The 26,190-nt window shown below is 34.9% G+C and overlaps 1 protein-coding gene across 4 annotated transcripts in view; it reads right to left on the reverse strand.

The window, feature by feature from the left end:
- The window catches only part of DENND4C (DENN domain containing 4C), a 124,047-nt gene that overhangs the window by 38,948 nt on the left and 58,909 nt on the right, over positions 1-26,190 (reverse strand). For 3 of the 4 annotated variants that reach the window (XM_081278218.1, XM_081278219.1, XM_081278220.1), the window contains 10 exons: positions 23,727-23,933; positions 21,531-21,659; positions 19,891-20,035; positions 19,468-19,614; positions 14,004-14,126; positions 12,782-12,928; positions 8,165-9,330; positions 5,584-5,761; positions 4,499-4,608; positions 4,031-4,206 (listed from right to left, as the gene is read on the reverse strand). In XM_081278218.1, coding sequence (XP_081134344.1) covers positions 4,031-4,206; positions 4,499-4,608; positions 5,584-5,761; positions 8,165-9,330; positions 12,782-12,928; positions 14,004-14,126; positions 19,468-19,614; positions 19,891-20,035; positions 21,531-21,659; positions 23,727-23,933 — 2,528 coding nt within the window. The remainder of the gene's footprint in view (positions 1-4,030; positions 4,207-4,498; positions 4,609-5,583; positions 5,762-8,164; positions 9,331-12,781; positions 12,929-14,003; positions 14,127-19,467; positions 19,615-19,890; positions 20,036-21,530; positions 21,660-23,726; positions 23,934-26,190) is intronic. The other variant, XM_081278217.1, reaches the window with a different exon arrangement.

Below are 26,190 nucleotides of genomic sequence, written 5' to 3' on the forward strand. Positions count from 1 at the left end.
CATGAAAGTGGAATCTAGATCATCTTAAGAGCCAAATATAACATTTAGCCTAGCATGCACAAGGCTCAGCATTGAAAAAAAAAGATATTCCGGGAGAAAATGAGAGTGAACAACTCTCAAAACAAGACCACAAAAGCACAAATCATGAGGTTGGAAAATTACTAATTTCTTCCAAGGAAAGAATATCAAAAATATTCAATGGAACTGGGATGTACAAGGCCCTGGGTTTAATCCCCAGCACCCCCCTCCCCCCGCCAAAAAAAAAAAAAAAAAACCCTCAAATCAGCAGGAAAACAATCCTATTCACCATAGCTTCAAAATGAAAACAAAAACAAAGTAGAAATAAATCTGACCAGGGAAGTGAAAACTATAGAACACTGAAGAAAGAACTGAAGATGACACAAGTAAAAGGACCTCCCATGTTCATGGATAGACAGAATTAATGTTGTTAAAATGATTCAATGCAATCTCCACCACAATACCAATGACATTTATCACAGAACTAGAAAATAAACAATTCTAAAATTAATTTGGAAGAATAAAAGACAGAGAAGAGCCAAAGCAACTCTAACTAAAAAAAGCAATTCTGGAGACATCATAATATTTGACTTCAAATTATACTACAGACCTGTAATCCCAGCAGCTTGGGAGGCCGAGGCAGGAAGATCGCAAATTCAAGCCAGCCTCAGAAACTTAATAAGCCCCTAAGCAACTCAGCAAAACCTTTCTCTATAAAATATAAAAAAGGAATGGGGATATGGCTCAGTGGTAAGTGCCTTGGGGTTCAAGTCCCAGCACCAAAAAAAGAAAAATTAAAAAGAAATGTTATACTACAGAGCTACTGAAACAAACAAAAACTGCATAGTACTGGCATAAAAACACACACAGAGCAATGGAACAGACTAAAAGCACAAAGACGGGGAGTTGAAACAAGAGGATTACAAGGTTAAGGCCAACCTGAATACCTTAGCTAGACCCTGTCTCAAAATAAAAAGGGCTGGGAATGTAGCTTAGTGATGAGTTTCCTGAGTTCAATCCCCATACCACAAAAACAAAACAAAAATCTCCAGAGAGACACTCATCTTTGATAACGAAGGCAAAAATAGTCATTGGAAAAAGGATAGCCAATGGTGATGAGAAATCTGGTTTTCCACATGTACATGAATAGGACTAGATCCTTATCTCTTTCATTTTGCACAAAAGTCAACTCAAAATAGATCAAAGATCTAGGAATTAGAATAGAATCTAAGCAGCTCCTAGAAAAAAAACAAGGACAACATTACAACATGTAGGCACAGGCAATGACTTCCTTAATAAGACTCCTAAAGCTCAGAAAAAAATACCAAAAATTAATAAATGGGATAGCATCAAATTAAGTTTCTGAACAGCAAAGGAAAAAATTAAGAGTATGAAGAGAGAACCCACAGAATGACAGTAAATCTTTGCTACCTACTCTAACACAGGATAAATATCCAGAATAAAGAACTCAAACATCTCACACCCCCAGCCCCGCCACCCACATAAACACAGATAACTCAATTTTTAAAAAATGGGAAAATGAGCTAAATGGACCCTTCTCAAAAGAAGAAATACAGCCAGATGTGGTGGCACACACCTATAATTCCAACAGCTCAGGAGGCCTAGGCAGGAGGATTACAAGTTCAAAGCCAGCCTCAGCAACTTAGTGAGGTCCTAAGCAACTTGGCAAGATCTTGTCTCAAAACATAAAAGGAGTAGATGATGTGGCTCAGTGGTAAAGAGCCCCTGGGTTCAATCCCTGATATAAACAAACAAACAAACAAACAAACAAACAAATAAATGCATGTTGGAGAGGATGTGAGGTAAAGAGAACATCAACATACTATAATGATATATGCATATCTATGTTCACAGCAGTACAACTCACAATTGCCAAATTAAGGAACAGGCCTAAGTATCCATCAAAGGATGAATGGATAAAGAAAATATGGCATATATACAATGGAGTTTCAGCCATAAACAAGAATGAAACTGTCATTTGCAGGAAAATAGATGGAACTTGAGAACATTATGTTAAGCAAAATAAGCCAAACTCAAAAAGTCAAGGGTCATATATTTTCTCTCATATGTAGAATCTAGAGAGGAAGATGTGTAGGGGTAGTGGTGAGACATGTGTATGGAGGTGAGGATCTTCCTTCAAACAGAAAGATGACCAGCAGAGTAGAAAAATGGTACTGGGAGAAGAAGAAAAGGAGGAGATACTAGGAAACAATATTGACCAAATTATATTGTTACATTTTGTGCATGCAGAATATGTAACAATGAATCTTACTATTATATATATTATAATATATATATATATATATATATATATAATAATATTTACAATACAGCAATTAAACATCAACAAAAAAAATTCAGTGGAAAAAAATGGGCAGGAAATATAAACAGGCAATTCATAGAAAATGTTGGAATAACTAATTAGTAATGAAAAGACTCAAACTTAATTGTATTCAGAGAAATTGAAACAAAAACAGTAACACTTTTTACTCCTTAGAATATGAAAATTAGAAAAATGCTAATACCAACTGCTGGTAAGTTTGTACAGAAATGAGAATTCTTGGGCACTGTTGATAACAGTATAATATTTGGAAGCAATTTTTTGGTATGTACTGAAATGACATACAAAAATAACCCAGTAACTTCACTTCTAAGATAAGTTTTCTGAGAGAAAATACTTCACAAGTCTAAAAGAAGATATATACTTTGCAGTATACTGCATCACTGCAGTAATAATTGCAGTAATAAAGAACTGAAAGTAACTCAAATGTTCTACAATAGGATAATGCAAAAGCCAGTATTAGCTTCCTACAAGATGAAAGGAATAAATTAAATGTATACACAGTACTTCTGAAAGATTGAAAAGAAACTGAGATTTTCAGCATTATTCTAATTATATATATTAAAAATTGATAATAATACAAAACAACCTATATATGTTATAAGGATATGTATTCAAGGATATATCACATACAGAAGAGTTGCTATCTTTGTTGGATAAAGGAATGAGTGGAAATGGAGAAAAGAGAATAAATAAGAGGGCCTTGTCCAAAAAAATCAGGATAGTGCATCAAGAATTAAGAGTATGATCCAGGCATGGTGGCACACGCCTGTAATCCCAGCAGCTCAGAAGCAGAAATGGGAAGATCAGAAGTTTAAAGCCAGCCTCAGCAACTTAGTGAGGCCTTAAGCAACTTAGTGAGACACTCTCTCTAAATAAAATATTAAAAAGGGCTAGGGGTGTAGCTCAGTGGTTAAGTGCCTCTGGGTTCAATCCCTGATACCAAAAAGAATAAAAAAGTTTAAAAAAAATGTATTAAGAGTATGATTTGATTTGACCTCATGCCTGAAACTATATAAGAAAAAAATAAAGAGAAATCATCTCCAGAATTGAAGATTAAAAAAAAAAAAAATACACAACTTTGAAAGTGCATGTATAGCATGTGCAAGTGAAGCCCTGGGTTTAATTATTAATGATCAAGAAAAAACAAAAACAAAAATAACTGCTAAAGGAACACAATAATATAAAGTTGACCTGCTCCATAAGACAAATAAAATATTAACTATAATTAGTCAGGTCACCATACAGTTAGCAAACTCTCAATTACATAATGACTGGTTACAGACCAGCTAGTCTCCTTTCGGTTGACTAGAAGTTGCTCTTTTCACTGTATCAGAAAGTGACAAGTTAATAGCTGAAAACATAATTAGAGCACCAAGGCAGAAGGTCTGAAATAAGGCCTAACACTAGAGTTTTGAATTATCTATAAAGAAAGTTTAGTTCTAAGAATGAACTACTACTGATAACCACATATTAAATAAAATGGAAATGTAATCTCCTACATTACTACTACTTTCTCCTCAAATACTGAAGGTGAAGGACAGAAGGGAAAGGCAAGCCTGAAGCATACTGTAAATGATTCATTCTTGCCCCAGGAGTAGTACATTTCGTGGGACACTTACCTCTTGAGGGAGCTTTTACAATACTAACCTTGCAGAGCCTCTCAAGTCTTTAAATTCTATATTGAGAAGAGGCAAGAAGTTGCTTTTACAGAATGGACATGTTGTATTCAAATTTGAATCATCTGCTGTCCATCCAGCCATAATTTCTTCATCATAAACCAAAGCTCCACAAGTTCTACATTGTGAACAACTTGACATCAAAACCTAATAGGAAAATAAGAACACTCAGAATCTCTAAATGAAAATGAACCTTAATAGGCCATTCTCTAGAATAAACAGAATTTCAGTTATTTTACTAAGCAAATTTGGAATAGTTCTATTATGTTACAATTAAAACTACAAGTATGTTGCCTTACTTATATATAAAACATCAAATGAATTCATCAAAATGACTTATTAGTCTGTCCATAGGATCTCATAGAAAACTGTTAAATGCTATTCTTAAATAAAAATATGTTAACAGCACTTTATTATGGGCAGAATATAGTACTTGTACCTCCATTGCACAATTCTGATAGATGCTAGACATGCTGGTATTTTGGGATGAACCATGGTCTGATTTTTCAAAGTCCTGCCCCTTTATGCCTCTTGGAAATGAAACTTCACCTAGACAGGAATAAGCATCAGAACACATTAAGTAGGAGAATGTCCTTATGTCTTGGAAAAATGTGTTTAGGGGGAAAATATCATGAAATCTGCAATTCATTTTCAAATTGCTTAATATAAAAAGTGTGTGTGTGTGTGTAGAGAAAGAGAGAGAGGGAAGGAGAGAGAGAAACTTAATAAAAGTTAATTAAATCTGAGGACATAATTGCCCTCAGAAGAATTATAGAATTAGGGGCTGGGGTTGTGGCTCAGTGGTAAAGCGCTTGCCTGGCATGTGTGAGGTACTGGTTCGATCCCCAGCACCAAATAAACAAAATAAAGGTATTGTGTCCATCTACAACTAAAACAAAATTTAAAAAAAAGAATTACAGAATTAGAAGAATTATAAAATTCTTTCAAATTCTTAGGACATTTGGAATTTTTTCACAATAAAAAGAAAAAAAGCAGGTCACATTTTTTTTTTTTTAAAAAGTAACAGACCTAAGAAATTTCAATGATAGAGCCCAAGATCTTCAAAATCTGGTTCACACACTGAATTACCCAGAGAGCTAGATAAAAATGTACACCCCAAGGCCCTGCCCCACAAATTCCATCTTAGAAGTTTTAGGCTAAAATTTGTTAGATGATTCTGATGCATTATAAAATTCAGAAACTAATGATATAATGCACAAATACATACAACTAAAATTAAAACAAGTGACTATAATACTTGTAGGTAATACAAAATAAAACTAACAATAAGGTGTGGCTACTACTAAAAAATCTATCAGATAATCTCAACAAATGGGGTTTTGGGAGGGGAGGGTTATGAATATTTAAACTGAAACAGTCAGGGCTGGGAAAAGAGCTCATAGGAAGAACATGTGCCTAGCATACATGAAGTCCTGACTTCAATCCCCAGTATATAAAAATAAATGATAAATAAACAAATAAACAAAAGAGACTAAATGAAGAAAGGAAAATCCTTCCCCATACCTGTTGAATAATGCAGTTTTCCAATATCTCCACTGCTGCTGCTACTGCCAAGGCTTGTGTTGCTTTGGGTAAGTTCACTAGGGACCAACCCTGAGATACTTGTGTTAGGAGATACATTTTCCCCCAAAATATGGTCTTCCAAGCCAGCTGGGAAGCTGTAATCTCTATTAATTTCCTCCTTTAATTGAAAAGAATAAAATCCCACTTGCATAAATAATATCTTCTCCAATGGGAATATACTCACTCCACTATTATCAGAATTAAACTCCATAGCTTAAAACAAATCATTCATATATATATGTACATGAGTGTATGTATGTGTATATATGTGTATGTGCATGCATGTGTGTGTGTACGCGCGCACGCCAGGGATTGAACCCAAGGGTGCTTAACCACTGAACCACATCCCCAGCCCTTTTTAAAACTTTGTATTTAAAGCCTCCCAGTGGCTAGGATTACAGGCATGCACTACTGTGCCCAGATCCTATTTTTTTCAAAACCATGAATTCTTCTGTTATTTGAGACTTCCCTTCCATACGCTAAAAATATTCAAGAAGTGATCTGCAATATTTAATCTATGTTGCACCACAGGTGAGTTTGGGGTCTAGTGTCTCTCAATATAAAATAAAGGAATGTTAAGAGGTCACTATCTCCAATAGAATCAGAGATGCCAGTACAGTTAGCGAAGGGGCTTTAGAGTCAGCAAGCTTATCACTTTGGCTCTTTATCACTTACTGGGTCTATGACCTCACAGGAGTTAATTTTCTAACTTTTAATTATTATATCATCTGAAAATGTGGATAATATGAGACCTTTCCAAACAAGGTTGCTCTTAAGAATTTCAGCTGGGAATCTGTTCAGCATAACAAACAATAATTTTAGAAACAAATAATATAATCTAGTTCGTAATTACCATAAGTGATTGAAATTTTAGTTGCATAGAAATCATTTCAATAAGTTCCAATTTATTTATTTAGATATTTTTCTTTAAAAAGGCAAGATTTGTACTGTCTTTGGTATAAAACCATGTTAATTATTATTATTATTATTTTTAGTACTAGGGATTGATCCCAAGGGCCACTCAACGACTCCTGAGACACTGGAATAGCAGCATGCACCATCCAACCAGCGACTCTTTAAATATATTGCCATTCAATGTCTTTTCCTAAAATATAGCTTCAAAATTAAGAACATGGGCTCTAGAGTCAATATCTATGACTTCAAGTCTTTGTTCTGCCACTTACTAGTTGTATGATCTTCAGACATTAAATTTATAACTCATCTATAAAATAAAAATACTTGGGGCTGGGGATGTGGCTCAAGCAGTAGCGCGCTTTGCCTGGCATGTGTGCGGCCCGGGTTCAATCCTCAGCACCACATACAAACAAAGATGCTGTGTCTGCCGAAAACTAAAAAATAAATATTAAAGTTCTCTCTCTCAAAAAAAAAAATTTTTTAAATAAAAATACTACTACTACATAGGGTTGTTTTGAAAATTAAACAAATATATATGTTTATATATATTCATATACAAAAATAAATGTACAGCTTATAACAGTACCTAGAACACACTGTGACAATTATAATAATAGCAAATATTTACAAATAATTGTCAATTTGAGACAGGAGGATAATGAGTTCAAAGCCAGCTTCAGCAAAAGCAAGGAACTAAGCATAAGCAACTCAGTGAGACCCTGTCTTCAAATAAAATACAAAATAGGGCTGGGGATGTGGCTTAGTACCCGAGTTCAATCCCAGGTACACCCCTGCCTCAAAAAACAAAAAAACAAAAACAAAAACAAAAACAAAAAACACCCTGTCATTTCTACTGAAGTACTCCAATACTACATAAAGTTGTGAAAACAAAGGTAAAACTTTGATTACCTTTTTCCCATAAAATAAGCCAAATGCCCCCACTTCCACTTTTATAAAACAACAACAACAAAAAAACTAGTGATTAATTCTACTTCCAATGATTTTTAAAAGTCTTAATAATTTTGTCATGTAGTATGAACTCTATAGTTTAAATGGAAGAGACTTCATACACACACACACACACATGCAAATGTTGTTTTAAAAATAAAGTGCTGCTGGGTGCAGTGGCACACATCTGAAATATCAGCTGTTAGGAAGGATGGCAAATTCAAGACCAGTCTGGGCAACTTATCAAGACCCTGTCTCAAAATAAAATAAAAAGGGCTGGGGATACAGTTTAGTAGTAGAATGCCCCTGGGTTCAAGTCCCAGTACTGAAATAAATAAGTAAGCAAAATAAAATAGAAGTCCTATGCAAATATAACATGACATTGTTATTAATTTCAAATATCATTAGTGCTTTCAAAGAACTAAACAATGTTTTAGGTTAGAATGACTAATGGAATTAGAAAGTGATCCTGATACTCTTTTTTACATTATGAATTTCCTACATAAATACTCAAGTTATTTTAAGAAAGAAATAGAATATGTACAAACTTTTAAAATATAAAAAAACAAAATTACTAGAAATCTTTAAATTGTACTACACACACACAAAGATACTACAAACCTCCTCATATCAGAGTACACATGTAAAACTTTCTTACCTCGTCATCTGAGTAGTTGTAGGCAGATGCTACAGCCACCCACATCTTACTGGCTACTGTTGCTGCTTGTTTCATACCAGATTTTAGGACATCTATCTTGGGCCCTGAGAGTAGATTATCCAGCTTTAGCCCTGACAAAGAATTTACTACAGAACCCAATGAGCCATGTGGTGAAGAACGAACCAATGCAGATAAAGGTGAACGATCTTTGTAAGTCCGATAGGGAGTGTGCTGCTTGAAACGTCCAGTAAAAGTTTTAGACCTGGACACTGCAGGAGAACTCTTCTCACTTTTAGGATTTTCCTGGGCTGGTGGGCTATTATCTAATGGTAGGCTTGATCTTCTCTCTAAAGGGTGCATAAATGTAGTAGTAGTGCCAGATTCTCTGCTTTCCTCTCGGTGCAATTCCATACTAGAAGATTTACTACCCAGGGGACTTTTTAAGTTCATGTAGCTCTCAATTTCATCAGCCAGATTACGTGCAATAACTGGAGAAAACATTTTATCTTCAGAATCAGGAGGCTTTTCTTCTATAGATTCAGTGGCTAAAAGAGACAAAGGATCTAGTCCAGTTTCAACATCCTCCCTTTCAACAGCTTTAGCAACACCATAAACACTACTTCTCTTATTCATCAGATCTTTGGATTCTGCTTTCAAGTCTCTGGACTGATTACTGTTACTATCATGTTGTTGACTATCATATGTCATCTTTGTTGTACTAGTTTTAGCTATATTATCATCAACCACAGGCTCTATGAGCTCTTGGCTTTCCTCAAGCATCTCTAGGACAGCAGATGATCTGTGCTCAGAATCCCAACTACTTTCAGAGACACGGGTCCTAGTATCAGCTAGGTGACAGCTAACATTCTCGAAACTATGAGTTCTTGCCATATGAAGTGGAGAAGCCTTAGGACATGTCAATGCTGCTGTAAGAATCTTGGCATCTGCTCCCATCATGATAGCCATTTCATTTGAATTCAAATCCAAACTGCTTTTCTTAAGTAGCATTCCTGCTCGACTTTCGGAACTAAAACTACAACTCCTCTCTGGAAAATGCTTTTGTCTTTTTTCTCCTCTATCACCATTCTTCTTGAGATTAGAAACTTCACCAAAGACTGCATCTTCAACTAGATCTTGTGTAGAAAATAGAACATTTGATGTACTACCTAAAAGGGAGAGTAGAGTATTAAAAATAAATCCTTATTTTCCAATATAACATATATAAATGTTTATTGCTTTTCTGATTATTGAAAGTAATATTCCCAGTAAAGGTTAGAAAAGATTAACAAAAGATTCAGAAAATTTAGAAGGCATACAGAAAAAAAATACCCTCAAAAAAACCTACTCAACCCTGTCTTCAGAAATAACATTTTAATGTACAAACTGCATTTTAATTCAAATCCAAACTGCTCTTCTTATGTAGCATTCCCACTCAACTTTCAGAACTAAAACTACAATTCCTCTCTGGAGAATGCTTTTGTCCTTTTTCTTCTCTATCACCATTCTTCCTGGGATTAGAAAATTTACCAAAGACTGAACCTTAAACTGAATCTAGTATGTATGTATGTATGTATGTATGTGTGCATGTGTGTATGTTTGTGTGTCATGTGAGGATATAAGAAGTTGACAGTGTAACTGGAAGAGGGTCCTCAAAAGAATCCACTATGCTGATACCCTTACCTTGGACATTAAAACCTCCTGAGCTGTAAGGAATTTCTGTTGTTTATAGTGTACCCAATCATATAGTATTCTCTTATAGCTGCTCCAACTAACTAGAACACCACCCATTCATATTTAGGCTTCTCAATTAATTAAAAAAAAAAAAAAGTATAACGAAGCCAGAAACAATGGCACACATCTATAATCCTAGCTTCTTGGGAGGCAGAAGGAGGAAAATAAAAAGTCTGAGGCCAGCCTAGGTAACTCAGTGAGACCCTATCTCAAAATAAAATATAAAAAGGGTTGGGGATGTAGGTCAGTGGTAAAGTGCCCCTGTACTTCAAAATAAATAAGTAAATATCATGATGATCTGGAAGCTTTGAGGGAAAAAAAAAGATGTCTTTGATTTAATCTTTTTTAATCTGCTAAAATGGTTTCAGGGTTCTTTTTAATCTTTCAGATTAGTACTAATTGGTAATAATCCTATCAGTTAATCAGAGTTAATAATAAGCATTTAGATATTTTTGAAGCTTTTAGGGAAATTAAGCCAACCTATTTTATAATTCCAAAATGTATACCCAATTTGAAAACTACTTCCAATATATAAAAAGCAGATCTCTGCAAATACTACAGGCTATCTTATTTCTAGGAATTTAGCGGCACATTTTATTTTCAAATTTTAAATGAACTGGACTGTCTATACTATCAAAAGCCCCATTACCCACCCTCCCTCCCTCTCTCTCTCTCTCTCTCTCTCTCTCTCTCTCTCTCTCTCTCTCTCTCTCTCTCTTCCTCTCTCAGGGATTGAATGCACACTAGGCAAGTATTCTACCACCGAACTATATCTCCAGCTATTTTATTTTGAAACAGTCTTGCTAAGTTACCCAGGCTGACTAGAACTTATATAATAATCTCGTCTCAGCCTTTTGAGTAACTGGAACTACAGTTACCTACCTATATCCTACCTTCCTTTCTTTTGTGTTTATGTAGGGTGTGGGGTGGAGGTGAAAGGTTGAACCCAGGGATGCTTTACACTGGGTTACTTCCCTAACACTTTTATTTTAAATTTTATTTTGAGATAGGATCTTACTAGGTTGCCTAGGCTGGCTCTGAACTTCCAAACTGAACCTCCTGACTCAGTCTCCTTCATGACTGGCATTACAGGCAGCACCACTACACTTGGCTCTCCTTTTTTAAAGAAATAAATCTAGATCACAATGTAATACAAAAATAAGATGGTTATAGCAGGAAGAAAAAAACACCAGAAGCCAGACTACTTTCAGTTCAATATCCTAAAAGAAGATAAAAACCTGTTGAAGGAAACCTCTATTCTCCTTTTTCATACTCTCTTGTTATCAACAGGCTAGGAAAATGTGATCTGTAGTGTTGGTTTTTTTTTTTTTGTGTGTGTTTGTGTGTGTGCATTTATATGCAGATAACTATTTTCCCAAAAAGCTTTTAGCACTCTCTCTTAAACACTACTGCCCACCAAACAAACAAACAACAACAATAAAAACCCATAATCATTTATACTTGGCATCCAGGTATATGCAAAAAGAAAACCCTTTTAGTACTCCTACACTAATTTAAAAGACTGAATAAATTAATTTCTCTAAAGTTAATTGTAAATTATCTATTGTATAACTTTAGAGAAGTGAATTGTAGCTATCATTAGGAAAGGGTAAAGGATACCAGTCAATTTCATTGTCCTTTTAAACCATATACTTAAGCCAGGTACAGTGGCACACACCTGTATTCCCAGCTACTCAGGAGGCTAAGTCTGGAGGATCACAAATTCAAAGCTAGCTTGGACAATTTAGTGAGAACTTGTCTAAAAAAAAACAAAACAAAACAAATAAACAAACAAAAAAAAAACCAGGGCTGGGAATGTAGCTTAGTGGTAAAGCGCTTGCCTTTAGTGGTAAAGCTAGCATGAGTGAGGCCCTGGGTTCCCCAACACTGCCCGCCCCCGCCACAAAATCATACATTTTTTTAGAACTCAAGTGATGTGAATCTTTTTTCCATTTCCCTTCAGAAGTGATAAGAATTACCCTGCCATACATAAACCTCCTGGGATTTCTGCCTCTGTTGTTAGTGAGTTCAAGAGGCCCTACTGTACACAGTCTACAATGAGAAAGAACAACCAAACTGAGACCAGGCACAACAAGAAAGGCATTCCAAATAACATATATATTAAATGTAGATCTTTTAAAAATTTAAATATGTCTCCCTTCGTATCCATGGAAAACTGGTTCCATGAATGGCCACCCCTCACAACACTAAAGTACCTGGGTGTTCATGTCCCTTATATAAATGACATAGTACTTGCACATAACTTAAACACATCCTCCTAGTATACTTTAAATCATCTCTGAATTACTTCAAATACCTAACACCATGTAAATAGTTATATGATTTAGTGAATAATAACAAGAAAAAGTTTGTTAAGTGTCCAACGCAGATGCAATTATTTTCTGATATTTTCAAACCCTAGATTGATTAGATGGAGATATGGACAGGTATGGCTACTGTTCTTTTTTTTTTTTTGGGGGGGGATATTGGGGACCAAACTCAGGGCCTCATTCATGTTAGGCAAGCACTCTACCATGAGTTACAGCCCCAATCCTTCTTTTATTTCTTTCCTGCTCCCTGTCTTCCTATTTTACTGTGTTGGCAGGGTTTCACTAAGTTGCTAATAAGACTAGCTTCAAACTTGAAATCCTCCTGCCTCAGCCTCCCAGGAAATTGGGATTACAAGTATGCACTATCATGCCCAGTCCAACTGTACCTTTAAATAACAATATTTTAATATTTTCTTCAGACCGTTTATATGATTTGGACTCATTTCTGGCTCTTTAGTATGTTCATTATAATTAAGTTGACAATTTAAAATCATCAAAGACATATGTATCTGTAGAATATATTCTAAACATTTAATAACCAATATAAGTAACTTACCAGTGCTACTTTTTCTGTTGTTGACATCAAATATACCAGATGAAACTTTCACAATACTGCTGCCCCATGAAGGAGGTTCATTAGGACTCTGAGACTCTGGACTAGGTTGTGAATGTTTTGCCACAACAGCAGACACATCACACACCTCTGAAAATAAGTATTTGGCTGTTATCATTTCTAATATTGCTCATACTGAACAGAAATCTCATAGAGATTTACGTGTACGTATATATTTTTTCATCAAGTAGGGGTAAATATATAACTGTTTTATTACTGGTTTACTGTATCTAGCTAACATTAGATTATAAATGTCACTAGCACTGACTGAAATAAATGTTTTATTTTAGCATTCAATAATCCTATACTGAGTGTTCCTGAGCGAATCAATTGAAGCCTCTGGTCTTTAATTCTGTTTCTCATTACTTGGTAAATATAAGAGGGACTTGCTTCTGGGTAACTCAGGAGAATAAAACAAGAAACATTATCAAAGAAAGTATAATTTTGTATAAGAGAACAGAAGGAACATCTTGTTACCATAAACCAAAATGTTCCTCTGTGGTCTCACAAAATTTTTAAAACAAATCATTTCTACCTTAATGAGTCCTGTAAAAACCAATACAACCATGAGGACTATTTTTGCTGTATTAATGAAAAACATTCACATAGCTACTTGAAGGACTTCTGGTGGAAAAGCCTTTTAAAATAAGTACAACACTAGAACACAAGTTTGATGAGTCAAGTTTAGTTCTGATTTTGACACAAAGTAGCTAAGTAACTTTGACAAATGAAAACCTTAGTGGGTTGCACTTTCCTAAAGCATTAACGGTAACATACAGACTCTCTAAAAGGTGTGTTAAATTTCAAACCTCAGGACTATAATAATAATATTATATTATTATATTACTTATCTTATTATTAAGTAATACATACTTATTAAGTATTATACTTAATAGTATATAATATCTTGTTAGCTAGACCTTACATTCCTGAAAATGATCACCAAAAATTATTAAATAAAATAAAAAGGGCTAGGGTTGTGGCTCAGTGATAGAGCACCTGCCTAGCATGTGTGAAGCACTGGGTTCATTCCTTAGCACCACATAAAAAGGAATAAATAAAATAAAGGTTTTGCATACATCTATTAACTAAAAAAAAATTTTAAAAAAATCTAATTAATATAGGTATTTTTCCTAAATAAAGTTTATAAATATCAGTACTTAACCTTCTACTTGCACGTTCATTTTAGTTACCAACTCTGGTGCTATATGTTCTTCAGGCACATGAATTTCTGCTTCGTCCTTTATAAGTTCATCCTTAGACCCATAGCCTTGGTCAGACTGACCACCTGTTACAAAGAATGCAAGCTTATAAATGTTTTTGTATACTTATAACCCATTTATAAAATATCAAAAGAAAATTCCACTGGTCTAGACAACTAAAAGAAAAGGAAGAAAACTGACAAGGCACACAGAACATTTTTTAAAACAATGACAGGAAGCAAATTAACAACAGAAACAAGAATGTCGGAATCTGAAAAATCATTCCATATTTGAAAGTAATGAACCTTAATCTCTTCATCTGGAAATTAGAGAGATTTGGACAAGATGTTTTAAAAAGTCTCTTGGAGGGTGTCCACAGAATGTTTCTTTTTTGTAGGAAAGAGAAAAGAATGAAACACATATTATACCTGCTACCTTTTGCAAAAAGAAAAGTAAGAATGATAAATCAGGAAAAAATAAAAATGGTTACCTACAAGGGGTGGGGGAAAAATAGAAAGGGAAAAAATAAACAGGAAGAAACTTCTTTACATAAGTTTATTATACTGTTTTTGGAGATGTAATATATTTGTATATATTCAAAATAAGTAAATCAAAATGGAGAGTAGAGTTTAAAATTGAATGCAAGCAGAAACAAGTGAAAGCATTTGTACTTCATATGAAATAACCACACTGAATGAGTCAAAGAAGACTAATTTAACTTTTTTGGGGGGAGGGGTGGGTACCAGGGATTGAATTCCAGGGCACTTAACCACTGAGCCACATCCCCAGCCCTATTCTGTATTTTATTTAGAGACAGGGTCTCACTGAAGTTGTTTAGCACCTTGCTGTTGCTGAGGCTAGCTTTGAACTTGCAATCCTCCTGCCTCAGCCTCCTGAGCTGCTGGGATTACAGCTGTGCACCACCACACCCTGCTTTAAGTTAACTTTTAAACACATTATTTTGAGTAGGTACCCTAAACCCTGGAGTAATAATCAAATAAAAAACAGCTTAAGTTTGTTTTTCACAGGGGATGAGTGTGATAATTCTGAAATTATTTTACGTATACTGTAGAATTGAATCAATGAGTAAATGTGATAATGTTTGTTGGAAGATAAGATTTTTACTCTGGAAGAAGGCAGATTTTTTTTTTAAATGGACTGAAAGAAGGTAAAGAACAATCTTATGAAGTTCATTTAGAATTAAGGTATTTCCAAAGTGTACACACATACATACACACACTTTCTAACTCTGTTTGTTAAAAGTATAGAAGCAATATTACCCTGGTGACAGTGGGCATTACCCAGGCTCAGATCTTGGCTTCCAAAATCTATTCCTCATTAAAATGAACCTGGGATCCTTGAAGAAACGGCTGATTCCAAAGCTAAATCAGGGAGGGTACAAAAATGAGCTTGGAACCCTTTTTTTTTTGTTTTGGACCAGAAAGGAAAAGCTCAAAAACCATGTTGGGAACATGTCTAAAGGACACAGGAACCAGCTTATAGGCTTCTACTGGCTAACACTGGGATAACTGCAGATCAAATAGGGACAGTTAGAGACTATAATCCACTGAGTAAAATAGGAATCCATAAGTCCATACTGATAATAAAAAAGAAAAAACAGATAAGGGAAATTTTACTGTATACTATATGTCATCTTGTAAATGTGGAAGTAGTGACATCACACTTTGTAACCACTGTACTAAAGATTTTTGTCTTAGGCAAGCATCATCAATTGATGCTAACCTTAAAACTGAGCTAGGAAAGAAGATATTATCACATGGTCTCAAGATGTCCCCTCACACATAGCTTATTATCTGCAAGAGGTAAAATATTAACCATAGTCGGACATGATGGCACATGTCCATAATTGTAGCACCTCAGGAGGCTGAGGCAGGAGGATCACAAGTTTGAGGCCTGACTTGGCAACTTAGTGAGACCCTGTCTCAAAAAATGGCTGGGGGCTAGGCACAACAGCATATGCCTATAATCCCAGCGGTTCAGGAGGCGGAGGCAGGAGGATTTCGAGTTCAAAGCCAACCTCAGCAATTTAATGAGGCACTAAGAAACTCAGTGAGATCTTGTCTCTAAATAAAATACAAAATAAGGGTTAGGGATGTGGTTCGATGATCAAGTGCCCCTGAGTTCAATCCCCAATTCACCCCTACCCCCCTAAAATGGCTGGGGATATATCCCAGTGGCAAAAGTACCCTTGATGTAGGTAATATTTGCCTCTGGGATGCAATAATCTGATAAGGTTACATCACTTTTTTAGTATATATACCCTGGATGCATAACATACCCTAGTAACAAGGAAGTATCAGACAAACCCAAGTTAAAGAACATTCTACAAAATAACCAAAAAGAATTCTTCAAAAAGGTGAAGGTCAGCCAGGCATAGTGGTACATGCCTGCAATTTCAGTTACTTGGGAGGCTGCAGGAGGAGCCTCAGGAAATTAATGAGACCCTGTCTCAAAATAAAAAATAAAAAGTATCTGGCAGTATAGCTCAGTGATGGTAAAGTGACCCTGGGTTCAATCTCCAGTACTGGGGGTGGGAGTAGGGGAAGATTGAAGTCATAATAGATAAAGAAAGCATGAGAAACTGTGCCAGGTTAAAGGAGACTAAAGAGAGGGATTTAAAGTACCACAAAGGACATTAGGAACAATTGACAAAATCAGAATATAAAGTATATAAACTTTTCAATTAGCAATAATTGCACCTTGGATAAACCTCATTGACTACTATACTGCTACTGCACAAAGCTAAGTATATAAATTTTTCTATAAATTTAAAAATTATTTCAAAATAGAGTTTCTGAAGTCTGTTTTGGCTTTAAAGTTCTATAATTTAAAACTGAAACTAAGTCCAGTTACTGAAAAAATCAGTTATGAAGATATCAATGAAAGAGACATAAAATATGCAGTATCTTCCATTTCCTACAACATATTACTATACAACCACTCAGACTTGGATTTGCCATATAACAAAAGAATTAAACTTCTCTAAATACTACTATTTAGAATGGCTAACTTCAGTTGTTTTTTGTTTCTTGGGTTTTTTGGCACTGGGGATTGAACTCAGGGGCACTCAACCGATGAGCCACATCCCCAGCCTTGTTTTACACTTTTTATTTAGAGACAGGGTCTCACTGAGTTGTTTAGTACCTCGCTGTTGCTGAGGCTGGCTTTGAACTTGCAATCCTCCTGCCTCAATCTCCTGAGCCGCTGGGATTACAGGCATGTGCCACCACACCTGCTTTTCAGTTGTATTTTTATTGTCCCCCTCAGAATATCCAGTATAGAAATCTAGTGCCACGAAAAAGGCAAAAGACTGAGAATAGGGTAAATTGATTAAACCCAGATATGCCTCTAGGATCTAAATTCACTACCGGGTACCAAGTAATAAGATTCCAAAAGATAACCCTTAATGAAATGAACAACGTAAGTATCTGGGCTGGAAGACACCAAAAATATCCAATGGCATCACCAGAAGCCTTACAGAAGAAACACATGATCACTGCAAATTCAGTATCCAGGATTCAGTCATTAGAAATGCAGCTAAATTGACCTAGGTGGCACACGCCTATAATCCCAGAGACTCAGGAGGCTGAGACAGGAATATCTCAAGTTCAAGGCCAGACTCAGTCATTTATCGAGGCTCTAAACAATTTAGTGAGACCCTGTATCAAAATGAAAACTATAAATAGGGTTGGGGATATGGCTCAGTGGTGAAGAGCCCCTGAGTTCAATCTTTGATACCAAAAAAAAAAAAAAAAAAAAAAAAAGCTAAAAAGAAATATATGAAAAAGGCATCCAAAGGTTCTTCCCAAAATATTGGAATCTTTATACCAATTACCTGGAATTATTAGGAGACTATTTTCTGTTAGAAAACGAAATTGCCTTTATAATGAGATAAGCTTAAAATTAAGGAGGATTAAGAGGGGGGTATCTTTCATTGTTATTATCATTCCTGGTAAGCTGTTTTATTTACCAAAAAATTATTTGCTTGATTTTTTTTTCATTTGTTTTTATTTTTAAACACACAAAGCCCATTTCTTCCGAAGTATTAGGAAAAAATACAATGGAAATAAAATAAGTTGGCAAAAATTTTTAAAGTCTCATAAAAATTCCTACTTGTTAATTTACAAACAGGATTGAAAACTAATAAAGTTAATTATAAACAAGATTGCACCTATAACCTACATTGAAAAAAATTAAAAGTAGTAGTTATTAGCACAAAAATGCAGCAATCTAGTTTTGTAAAGCTTAACCAGCTCAACAACTAGAACAATGAATTAATAAATGCCCATAACAGTATTCAACACAATGATGCTATAAACCAACCTCAAAGTAAAAATTACAGCAAAGTACAACATATTTTAAAATAAGATAAATAAAAATAAGTCAGTTTTGCAAGCTGACCATAAATGTTAGTTGGATATTTTCAGGAGAATCTAAATATGATTACCCTTATCTGAAGGAGAAAAGCCAAGAAATTGAAAATGGTTTTCCACTTGTAATAAAACTTAAAATACAACAAAATGTCTCCCCCCCCCCTTGTTTGTCAGCAAAATTTAACCTAATAAATGGGAATTACCTGAAGTGGTTAACATTCAAGGGCAGAATTAACGCACACGTGTATCCATAGCTTCACGTCATAAAAGTCTGTCTGCACCCCACACCATGACAGCCAAGGACAAATGCAGCACCAAGAAACAGCACAGAGCAAAAAGCAGAGCAACAAAGAGCAGAGAAAAGGAAACTTCAGTCATTGAGACAAGTTTATCAGATGAAGCACAGGAATTAGACTCAGATTTCTTTCTAAAGGAAGGCTTGAGATAATAACCACCACCACAACAACAACAACAAAAAAAAAACAACACAAAAAGAAGGATGTGCAACACACACATATCTGCCCAAAGTGCTACTTTGATTACACTTATTTGTAATTTCAGAGGACTGAGGTAATACCCAGAACTATGTACATATAAGTAGGTTCTCAGATTTCTTAAAAATGTCCTTTAAAGTAAACAAAATATGTTCTCATGGCATGTGACTTATTTTTTTCCTTCTTTAACATTCATAATCTCAAAGTTCTAAGATATATTTTCTGTTTAATGAAAGGAAAAATAGATTTTCCATTTGTGTCACTAACAGTCAAGTTCATTAGCTCACAATGACTAACATATCATGCACTTTCACAATTTAATAATAAACAAATACAAAGAAAGACAATCCTAGAGCACTGTGCACAGCACTCCAAAGTTAATTTTATACTATAGGAAATAGAAGTACGGAAGTGTAATTTCTTTTCTTATATACTACTTCAAAAGCATTCATATTGCACAAACTTAAAAGAGGGCAAAACTTTTTGAAAAAGACAATATGATACTAAGTGAAGGGTTAGTAAAATACAGATTCTAGTACCTGTGCTAGAGTGATTATCAATGGAATCAAGCCTGATTAAATCTCTGACGAAGACCGTGTGCTCCCCACTGTTAGCATCATTAGAACTATCCACGCTACCGTGGCTCACTGTGTCCCCATCACTTCCACCTGTGGCATTCTGAGGAACTAAAGATAAGGACAATGGAATTCAATAACTTATGTACTGATAATTTCTGAAATTAAATATGAATGACCCACAGTTTATTTATAATCACAGAACACTTTCTAAATTTCTACAGGGAAAAAGGCAAAAATAATTTGGACAAGATAATCTGTCTTCCATTGTATATAAAAATATTAACCAGAATTTCATTTGAGTTTTCTACTTCATGTAATTAAAAATCCCTATGCCTATAAAGCTATGGTTCATAATGAAAGTATCTTTCCAATTACATATATTACCTGATATTGAGGATGCCAGGGACTTTTGAATGGTCTTTTTAAGTGGCTGCCTAAATTGTGCCAAGCCACGTACTACATTCCGTACCTTTGTCCATAAGAAAATACCACTGCGAGTACTGCTAGGCCATGGGCTCTCCAAAACTACCTAAAGGTAAAATAAAGGCAAAAATAATGGTCATTAAGAATATTTTATTTAAAAATTATATATATATACAAATGTGCATGTTTGTATATGTATAAAATTACACATGCACATGTGCATATATACGTATAAAGAATTACACAAGTTATGTGTATACATACAAACATATGAACACATCATCAACAGGTATGTGGAAAACTGCTCAACATCATTAATCAAAGAAAAAAACTAAAAATATCACCTCACATGTGTTAAAATGGGTATTATAATAAAGAAGAAAGAAGTATTGGTAAATATGTAGAGGAAAGGAAACCCTGGTATACTGTTAGAAGCAACGTTATTAGCTATTTCACATAAGACCTATGTGTATACATTTCATCTGAGTAAATAAGAGAATGACTATTATTCACCATAACTTAGCAAATTAGTACAGATTATTATGGAAAAGTGTGAATATTCCTCAAAACGAAAAATAAAACTACCATATGATTCAGTAATCCCACTACTGTATTTATATTCAAGGAAATTAAATCAGTGTCTCAAAAAGATTTGCACCCCCATGTTCATGGTAGCAATATTCATAAAAGCCAAAATATAGAAACAACCTAAGTGTCCATCAACAGTTAAATAATGTTAAATGAAATAAAACAGATGCAGAAAGACAAAAGATACTGCAAGACATTGCATGGTATCACTTAAATGGGGCTGGGGATGTGGCTCAAGCGGTAGCGCGCTCGCCTGGCATGCGTGCGGCCCGGGTTCGATCCTCAGCACCACATACAAAGATGTTGTATCCGCCTGCCCCTCCCTCTCTCTCTCTCTCTCTCTCTCTCTCTCTCTCTCTCTCTCTCTCTTTAAAAAAAAAAATGATATCACTTAAATATGGATTCCAGAAAACAGAATAGTAGTTACAGGGATAGGGAGTGGGGACAGAGTTTAAGGAAATGTTGGTCAAAGGATATAAAATTTCAGTTAGATAGCAAAAATAAATTCAAAAGATGTATTGTACAACATGGTGGCTACAGTTAATAAGAACATATTATATTTTGAAAATTGGTAAAGAGTAGATTTTAATTGTTCTCACCACAAAAAAAATGTAAGTGAAAAAATGCATAAGTTATTAGCTTGACTGTGTCATTCTACAATGTATACATATTTCAAAACATCATTTTGTATATTATAAATATATACAATTTTCATTAGTCAATTAAATGGGAAAATAAAAACTTATGCCCCTAAAATCTCCTGTAGGAGAAATTTTATGAATAATAAGATATAATATTTCTTTAGTTTAATTTAATTTATTTATATAGGCACTTTGCCACTGCCACATCCCAGCCCTTTTTATTTTGAGACAAAGTATCAATGAGTTGCTTAGGGCCTCACTAAATTGCTGAGGGTGGCCTCCCAAGATACCGAGATAACAGACATGTGCCACCACGTCCATCAACTTATCATTCTTAAGTATCATATATTGCCTGGTATCAACTCTACTTACCTTATTATAATAACCATAAGTAATGGCATTTGGTTTTATCTTAGCAGTTTTCATTTCAAATAAGACTCTCACTGCTAAAACAGGATGACCCCAAAGTCCACAAAGCTGCATTACTACTCGATAGCACACCTAACAAGAAATAACATTAAACCATTAGGAGGTAGTATGTTAGTCCATCTGTGGACTTGTAGAGCTGGTTTTTTTTTTTTTTTTGAGTGGGGTGGGGGGTGGGGGAGGATAGCGGGGACTGAACTCAGGGGCACTCAATCACTGAACTCCATCTCCAGTCCTACTTTATATTTTATTTAGAGACAGGGTCTCACTGAGTTGCTCAGTGCCTCACCATTGCTGAGGCTGGCTTTGAACTCTTCATTCTCCTGTCTCAGCCTCTCAAGCTGCTGGGATTACAGGCATGCACCACTGTGCCCAGTAAGAGATTTTTAAAAAATAAATTTATTCAAATCTTTTCATAAAGTTATTAAGCATTATATTATCTTTTATATGAATTTGAGCTCTTTCTTTCTCTCTCTCTCTCCCTCCACCCCCCGCCCTTTCTTTTTTTCTTTCTTTTTGGTACCAGGGATTGAACCCAGGGGCACTTAACCACTGAATCACATTCCTAGTCCTTTTTGTTTTGAGACACAGTCTTGCTAAGTTTCTTAGGGCCTCATTAAGTTGCTGAGGCTTGCTTCAAATTTGAGATCTTCCTGCCTCAGCCTTCCAAGTTGCTGGGATTACAGGCAAGTGTCACCACACCCAGCTTGATTTGAGCATCTAAGATAATTATTTTTTAAACCTATTCAATAGCATTATTAGCTATTTCACATAAGACCTATGTACATACATCTCATCTGAGTAAATAAGAGAATGATTATTTTTCGCCATAACTTAGCAAGAAGTTATTTCTAAAATCAAATATGATTAAAACAGCTCTCTTCCCCAATCACTATATATATATACTCTATGCCAAAGGAATTAAAGACAGCAGCTCCAGGGTGCCCATTTAGGATTTGTAAAGTCATGTCTTAAAAAGAATGAGAAGAAAATTAGGTACATTCTAATAATATCAGCAAAAACTTTTCATTTTAAATTCTGATCTAGTTATAGATTTTTTGCCCCCTTTTTGGTGCTGGGGATTGAACCCAGAGGTGCTTAACCACTAAACCATATCCCCAGCCCTTTTTATTTTTACTTTTTAATTTTGAGGCATGGTCCTGCAAAGTTGCTTAGGGCCTTGCTAAATTGTTGAAGATGGCGTTGAATTTGTGATCCTTCTGCCTCAACCTCCCACCATACCTGGCTAAGTAGTTCTTGACAGTTAATTATAACAATACTAAAAATAATTTCTAAAGGGAAAAATAGCAAAGAAAAAAGCTAAAATAAGTGCCTCCATTTACTTAACTGTTAACTAGATTATATCAGTACCTACCTCTTACGATGATTTTGAGGCTTAAGAAAGATGCATAAAAATGTCTAGCTGTCATTCACTGAATGCATTTTCTGAGCCAGCCCCATAAGTATATCAATCAATTTAACCTTCAAATCAACCTTACAAAGAAGCTAGTAACTATGATTATCATATCAGTGGTTTTCCAGGGGCAATTCTGTTCTACAGGGGACAATTGGCAATGAGACATTTTTGATTGTTATAACTTGTGAAAGAGAGAGGGAGGTGATACTGGCATCTAGTGGGTAAGGGCCAGGGATGCTGCCAAAAGTCATATAATACACAGGACAGCCCCTCCCCCCCCAAAAAAATAATAAATAATTATGTGGGCCAAAATGCTAACAGTACCAAAGTTGAAAAACTAGGAGCTACATTTTCAGATGAATAATCTGAAACACAAACAGATTACATAACTCATCTTAGGACAATGGTCCTAAGAGAACCACTTGCAAAAAGCCTATGTCCTGTCTATTCCCTAAAAAAGTTATTTTAAAAATCAAATAAAATCAATATTATTTTCTATTCATCAAGGATAATCAGGCCCAAGTAGGAGGTCTTAACTTCATTCCAAAGCAGTAATTTTTAATAAATATATTTAAAAATAAATAATGAGTACTAGCTTTATGAAACAGAGTAATATACCTTTCCTGCCTAATAAATCCTGAGCACACTTTAAAGTAACTAAAAACTAAATTTTCTTAACAGTATAAAAATAAAAATTTTCTTTTTATGTTAAATGTTATACTTGCCTCATCCAGTGGATCCACATCTGTTTTTCTCATCTTGATAAGTATATCATATGCCTGTTGAAGTGCTTTGACCTTAGGATGAGAAACTCTAACATAGGCTGGGAGACAAATGAACCATAAACTGTAACAATGACTGAACAGACACTTGGCCCACTGTGGTGGATTTGTATAACATCTCCTTGCCAATTTATGAGCTGTTTTAATCTCCTAGAAAGAGAAAAAATAAAATATTACAGTGTTTACTAAAATCTATTAGGGTTGGGGGGCTGAGAAGGCAAAGGGAAAGAAATTTTTAATGTTAAATTTGACTCCCAAATCAAGTATTTCTTAGTTTTATTTTTATGAATGACTTCGTATTTAGTGTCATGTGGCTCCTTGAGCAATCTGCAAGTATATTTGCTTGCAAGCACATCTTCTAACAGACTAGAAATTCCTTAGAAAAAGAAAAAAAAGCACTCTAAGATGCTGCTCATTTTTAATGGGAAAAGACAGAACTAAAACCATACTATTCCTTCTCTGGACTGTTAATTCTCTCCCTGACCAGTTCCCTTTAAAGTGTTATTCTTTTGTAGTCAACAAAGTCTGAGAAATATCACAGATCTTCCTAACAGTTTGATAGCCATGCTTACTATTTCTGATTTTCATTCTGATTTAGGTAGATTAGAGATCAAAGATTTGGGAGACTATCCAGGAATCAGTAAAACCTGAACTAAGAATGTTATTCTGAAATTTTCCATGTTTTGAAGAATCTCAAAATGTTAGTATAGAGGGGCTGGGACTGAGGCTCTGTGGTAGAGTGCTTGTCTTGCACATATGAGGCACTGGGTTCAATCCTCAGCACCACATATAAATAAATAAAGATATTGTGTTCATCTACAATTAAGAAAATATTTTTTTAAAATGTTAGTGTAGAGATTAGGTATTAAAATCACTTGCTGGTAATTTATAAAATTACACACTGTGGGAAACTACAAAGCCTTCTAGATTTGCCAGGATGTCACTGCATGCCTTGCGCTAAAGATTCTTTCTGTTGGGACGTGTTCTAAAAAAAAATGATATTCTTATGTTCATTTTCCTTTTGGACTGTATCTCCATGAGACTTGAAGATACAGCTGAAAACTCATGCCCTTGTTTATCTAAGGTATTAACGGTCCTTTTCCAGGTAGCTTAAAACACAAAAATCTGCTGAAGTTAAGAATTAGAAACTAAAATTACCCAATTTTAGAAAGCTGCCTTCATTAACCTGGTGACAATAAAAATTGTAATTTTTGTTTTCCCTCAGAAAATACTGAAAGAAACATCAACTTTATAAAATTAAGGAACACCTCAAAGATCTGGGAGACTATCCAGGAATTAAAACCTAAACTAAGAATGTTATTTGAAATTTTCCATGTTTTGAAAAAATCTCAAAATGTCCTGTACATAAAAAGGACATTTAATTTTAATTCATACCTAAACACAGCTTAATTCTCAGATTGAGCAGTAAAGAAAAATATATGGATTGTCCTTTAGAATGTACTATCTGGTATATTGTACATTTATATTAGCTACTAGGGAAATGAAAATCAAAACTACATAAATAAACCATTTCATATCCACTAGATGACTATAATCAAAAACATAATAACAAGAAATAAGAAGGACACTGTGAAACTGGAACACTATTCATACACTATTGGTGGGAATGTAAAGTGGCTCTGTCACTTTGAAGAACAACCCCCCTCAAATGGTTAAACCTGAAGTTACAATAAGACATAGCAATTCTACTCCCAGATATACACCCAAGAGAAACAAAAACATACATCCACACAAACACTTGTACATAAATGTTCATAGCAGCAATAATCATGAATAGCCAAAAAGTAGGAATCACCTATGTATCCTAGAACAGGTAAATAAATGTGAAATGTCCTTAAGTGGAATATTATTCAGCAAGAAATAAAGTACTGGGGCTGGGATTGTGGCTCAGTGGTAAAGCACTTGCCTCGTATGGGTTAGGCACTGAGTTCAATCCTCAGCACCATATAAAAATAAATAAAATAAAGGTATTTGTCCATCTACAATTTAAAAAAAAAAAAGAAAGAAAGAAATGAATACTGGTACATGTCATAAAATGGATGAACTGTAAAAACATTAGTAATTGAAAGAAGCCAACCACAGCAGGCGAGGCAATGCACGCCTATAATTCCAGGGACTTGGGAGGCTGAGGCAGGAGGATCCCAAGTTCGAGACCAGCCTCAGCAACTTAGTGAAACCCTATCTCAAAATGAAAAATAAAAAAGGGCTGGGGATGTGGTTCAGTGGTTAAGTGCCCCTGGGTTAACCCACAGTACCTTCCACCAAAAAGAAAGAAAGAAGCCAATCACAAAGGAACACATATTGTACAATTCTATTTATATGAAATGCCTAGAATAGACAAATCTTTGGAGATTAGTGGTTGCCCAGGGAGGGAGAGGATGCAAGT

Source organism: Spermophilus citellus (assembly GCF_964194105.1).
Source record: "Spermophilus citellus genome assembly, chromosome: 2".
Lineage (NCBI taxonomy): Eukaryota > Metazoa > Chordata > Mammalia > Rodentia > Sciuridae > Spermophilus > Spermophilus citellus.